The sequence below is a fragment of the Neopelma chrysocephalum genome, unplaced genomic scaffold (genome assembly GCF_003984885.1).
Source record: "Neopelma chrysocephalum unplaced genomic scaffold, ASM398488v2 Primary Assembly neopelma1_96570, whole genome shotgun sequence".
NCBI classification, from domain to species: domain Eukaryota; kingdom Metazoa; phylum Chordata; class Aves; order Passeriformes; family Pipridae; genus Neopelma; species Neopelma chrysocephalum.
The window spans coordinates 1-4,642 of NW_020925215.1; the positions used below are offsets into that span (position 1 = coordinate 1).

The 4,642-nt window shown below is 52.3% G+C and overlaps 1 protein-coding gene across 1 annotated transcript; it reads right to left on the minus strand.

Annotated features, from left to right (window-relative positions):
- Positions 1-228: 228 nt before the first annotated feature.
- Positions 229-1,137, minus strand: LOC113981471 (olfactory receptor 14J1-like; the record flags this gene model as incomplete). Its single annotated transcript, XM_027708866.1, has 1 exon — positions 229-1,137. A coding segment is annotated over exon 1 (909 nt), but the record flags the coding sequence as incomplete, so codon positions are not given.
- Positions 1,138-4,642: the final 3,505 nt, after the last annotated feature.

Consider the following 4,642-nt stretch of genomic DNA (forward strand, 5'->3'; position numbering starts at 1 on the left):
GAGCACAATTCATCATTTATACATCTCTAGGTCAAATTCAATGGGCAGACATGAAATTAGAAGGTAGATTCAAAATAATATTTAATTGTACAAAAAATTATTGCAAGAAGAACCCAATGACCTCCACGAAAAACCTGAGCAGGAAGGCTGGGCCATAAAGGAGTCCCATTCTGAGTGCTACACACCAGAAAACAGGCACTTTATTGCTCCTGAAAAGCATCCAGTCATCATTTTCCTCAGAGCATCCTTGAGCTCCTGGTTCCTCAGGCTGTAGATAAAGGGATTCAGTGCTGGAGGAACCACCACATACAGAACTGACAGGGCCAGATCCAGGGATGGGGAGGAGATGGACGGAGGTTTCAGGTAGGCAAATGTGCCAGTGCTGATAAACAGGGAGACCACAGCCAGGTGAGGGAGGCAGGTGGAAAAGGCTTTGTGCCGTCCCTGCTCAGAGGGGATCCTCAGCACAGCCCTGAAGATCTGCACATAGGAGAAAACAAGGAAAACAAAACAACCAAATGCTAAACAGACACTAACCCCAATGAACCCAATTTCCCTGAGGTAGCCTGAGTGTGAGGAGGAGAGCTTGAGGATGTGTGGGATTTCACAGAAGAACTGTCCCAGGGCATTGCCCTGGCACAGGGGCAGGGAAAATGTATTGGCTGTGTGCAGCAGAGCATTGAGAAAGCCAGTGGCCCAGGCAGCTGCTGCCATGTGGGCACAAGCTCTGCTGCCCAGGAGGGTCCCGTAGTGCAGGGGTTTGCAGATGGCAACGTAGCGATCGTAGCACATGATGGTGAGGAGGGAAAACTCTGCTGACATGAAGAAGAAAAAGAAAAAGAGCTGTGCAGCACATCCTATGTAGGAGATGGTTGTGGTGTTATGGAGGGAATTGTGCATGGCTTTGGGGACAGTGGTGCAGATGCAGCCCAGGTCTGTGAGGGAGAGGTTGAGCAGGAAGAAGCCCATGGGGGTGTGCAGGTGGTGGTCGCAGGCTACGGCGCTGAGGATGAGGCCGTTGGCCAGGAGGGCAGCCAGAGAGATGCCCAGGAAGAGCCAGAAGTGCAGGAGCTGCAGCTCCCGCCTGTCTGCGAATGCCAGGAGGAGGAACTGGGCCATGGAGCTGCTGTTGGACATTTGCTGTTCCTTAGCACAGGGTCTGTTCAGAAAAGGAAAGCACAGGGAACAATTAGGACAGCCCCCTCTCAGCAAAGCCAGTGCAGTTTTCAGGGAAATCCCCTCCAAGTCAAGGCATTTCTTTTCTCTGGTTTGTGCTCTCTGAGGGTGCTGTGAGGAGCAGGAGCTCTGCCCATGTGCTGCCAAGGACTCAGCTTTGCTCTGCTGCAGTGCAGACATGGAGCTGGTTTGGGACAGCTCTCATGATCACAGGGGATGTCACATGGAATCCAGTTTTGATGGAAAAGTTCAATTCCTGGACTGTTGTCTCGGGGCAATTTGGGCTGCAGGAGAGAGGCACAGTGTATCCTTAAAATAATTTTGCCTGGGTTTTTTGGTTACAATCATAACACCTGGGGTGTGTTTTTTTAGGGTCAAATTTTTCTGATGACAAATCTGAAGAGTGTTGAGACAGGACAGTCAGAAGGGCTGAGCTCTTCATTGCTTGTTGCAGAGCCAGGAGAGCTGCAGTGCCTCTCAGTCTGTTTCCCATCTGCCCTGCACTTTCCCTTGGGCTGCCTTGAAGAGACTTCACACACAGATTCATCTTTAAAAACCCCACCAAGATCTGTGCTGAGAGCAGGGCAGCGCTGCTTGAAAGGGCAGCTCTGTGAAGTGTCCCTTGTGCCAGCCCAGAGGTGCAGCTGTGCTGGACAGAGCAGGACAGGAGCCCTCCTGCAGGGAAGCCCTAAAGGCTGGGACAGGAGAGTGCCCACCCCCAAGGGAAGGCTCAGCACTGCCCAGGATCCTGTGCTCATTTCTGATCCTGCCTGAAATATTCATCTCTGAGAGGAAAAGGGTTGGAATTTCAGTGCAGCCCCTTGAATGGAGAGAACAATGTTTCTGCTACAATGCCTAAGCAGGAAACACACCTCAGGACTAATTCCTTTCCTGTAGCCCCTGTCTTTTCTGAGCTTTGCAACAAATTCTCCATTCAATATGGTGTAGTGGTGTGGAGCTGTGAGCAAGTCTGACCTTGCAACAGCGAGACATGGAAAAGATCCTCCCTCAGCTGCCAGGTGTTGCTCCTTGCCCACAGCCCTTGTGCCCCAGCCCTGGCAGCAGCTCCCCGGGCCGGCTGAGAGCTGCCCCTGGCAGGCAGCAGAGTCCCTGCCCAGCACAGCGCCCTGGGCTGCAGGACCCTGCTCTGCCCCACAGCCCTGGGCACCCCTGCCTGCACCCCCGGCTTCACAGCTCTGCCAAACTGCCCCAAAACAGCCTCTGCTCACCCATCCCATCAGCTGGGGCTGGGCCAGCTTTAGGAGATGCCTCCAGGAGCTGCCCCTGCCCTGCCCTGCACCCACAGACTCACCGTGTGCAGCCCTGCCAAGATTCCTCCTGCAGGGAGCTCTCAGCCATCCTGCCAGTGCTGAGCCCCTGGAAGCTCTGTGTGTGCCCTGCTGGTGTCCCTGAGCTGCCCTGGCAGTGCCCTCAGCCCTGCTGGGCTGTGCAGAGGAGCTGCTCACCAGCAGAGCTGTCTCTTTGAAGCTCTTCTTGCTTGCCAGGAGCTCCCTGTGTGCCAGGAGCCCGGCCCAGCTCAGCAGCACAGCAACAGCCCCAGGCATTTCATGACCCTCGGAGGGTTTTACGTTGTTTACATGAGACTCAGTCCCTGAGAGGAAGTTCAAACAACTTCTCAAGAAGTCAAAGTGAGATTGAAACACTCAAGTTTCTTGTAATGCTAATGAGTCTCACTGAGGGACACAACTGAGAATGTGTCCCCAGGTTCCAGTTAGAGCAGAAAACTGCAGACAGTGATGACAAGGATGGACAAGCAAGGGAAAGGTGGCTCTGATGCTGAATAAACATTGACTTGTTTCCTTGATCCAACAGGCCAAGCTCTGACCCCCAGCCCCTGGGAAGGCAGATCCTTTCCCTGCCTCATTCCTCAGGGCTCTTGCTGGGGCACTGGGATGTGGGATGTGCAATGCCAAGGGCAGGACCATGGGGTAGCACCTGCCAGGCTGCTGAGCAGGGACAAGGAGGCCATGAGGCCCCAGGGCTGCAAGGGCCACTTGTCTCCTCCTGACATCAGGGGCACAGACAGCAGCCATGGCCAAAGGCCTGCAGAAGGGGGCTCTGTCAGGGCCTTTCAGCTTCTCCCCCTCCCTCTCTCCTCTCCAGCCCAGGCTGTCCTACGGTGTCCATGCCCTGCCCCTTTCCCTGCAGGCTGTCGTCATCCCCCCGGCTGCCCCACCTGGCTGGCAGCTTCCTGCACTGACATCTCTGCGTCCTCCCTGGCTCTTCCTGCACACACAAAGCCTTGGGCTCATCCAGACTCCTCCTGGGTGACCTGTTCCAGCACAGTGTTTTCCATGGAGTGAAATTCCTTTTTTTCCTCATGTCCACTCAGGACCTCCCCAGCTGCACTTGGCATTAATTCTTTCTTTCTCATGCTCTTTTCTGCTCTGACAAAAGGATCCACCATCTCTAAATTCTCCCTTCAAGCCCTCTGTGGGCTGTCCTGTGCTGTTCTCAGTCTCCACACCATTAAGGCCACAGCTCCTTAGCCCCTCTCTAGTGCTCATGTGCTTGAGACGTTTAAAACCCATCTTGGGAGATCTCTGGGCACTCACTAATGTTTTTGCAGATGAAAATATCGTGCTCATAGTCTAAGGAAATCGCAGTTGTCATGACAACCAGCATGCATTCTCATTGCTATGGTCAGTTACCATGGCAAATAGAATACATTCCCATTGCCAGAGTCAGTTACCATGGCAACCATAATACATTGTCATTGCTCTGGTCGGTTACCATGGCAACCATAATACATTATTGTCACTACGGTCGGTGACCATGGCAACCATCATACATTCTCATTGCTACAGTGAGTTACCATGGCAACCATCATACAGTCGCGTTGATACAGTCGGTTACCACAGCAACCATCATACATTCCCACTGCTATGGTCAGTTACCATGGCAACCATCACACATTCCCTTTGCTACAGTCAGTTACCGTGGCAATGATCATACATTCCCACTGGTATGCTTGGTTACCATGGCAACCAGCATACATTCTCATTGCCATGGTCAGTTACCATGGTTACCATCATACATTCCTGTTTCTACGGTCAGTTACCATGACAAACATCATACATTCCCATTTCTACACACAGGTACCATGGCAACCATCACACATTCCTATTGCTATGCTCGGTTACCATGGAAGCCATCACACATTCCCGTTGCTACAGTCAGTTACCATGGCAACCATCATACCTCTCACTGCTACAGTCAGTTACCATGGCAACCATCACACATTCCCATTGCTATGCTCGGTTACCATGGCAATGAGCATACATTCCCATTGCTACAGTCGGTTACCATGGTAACCATCATACTTCCCACTGGTACAGTCGGTTACCAATGGCAACCAGCATATATTCCCATTGCTACATTTAGTTTCCATGGCAACCAGCATACATTTCCATTCCCATGGTCAGTTACCATGGCAACAATCATA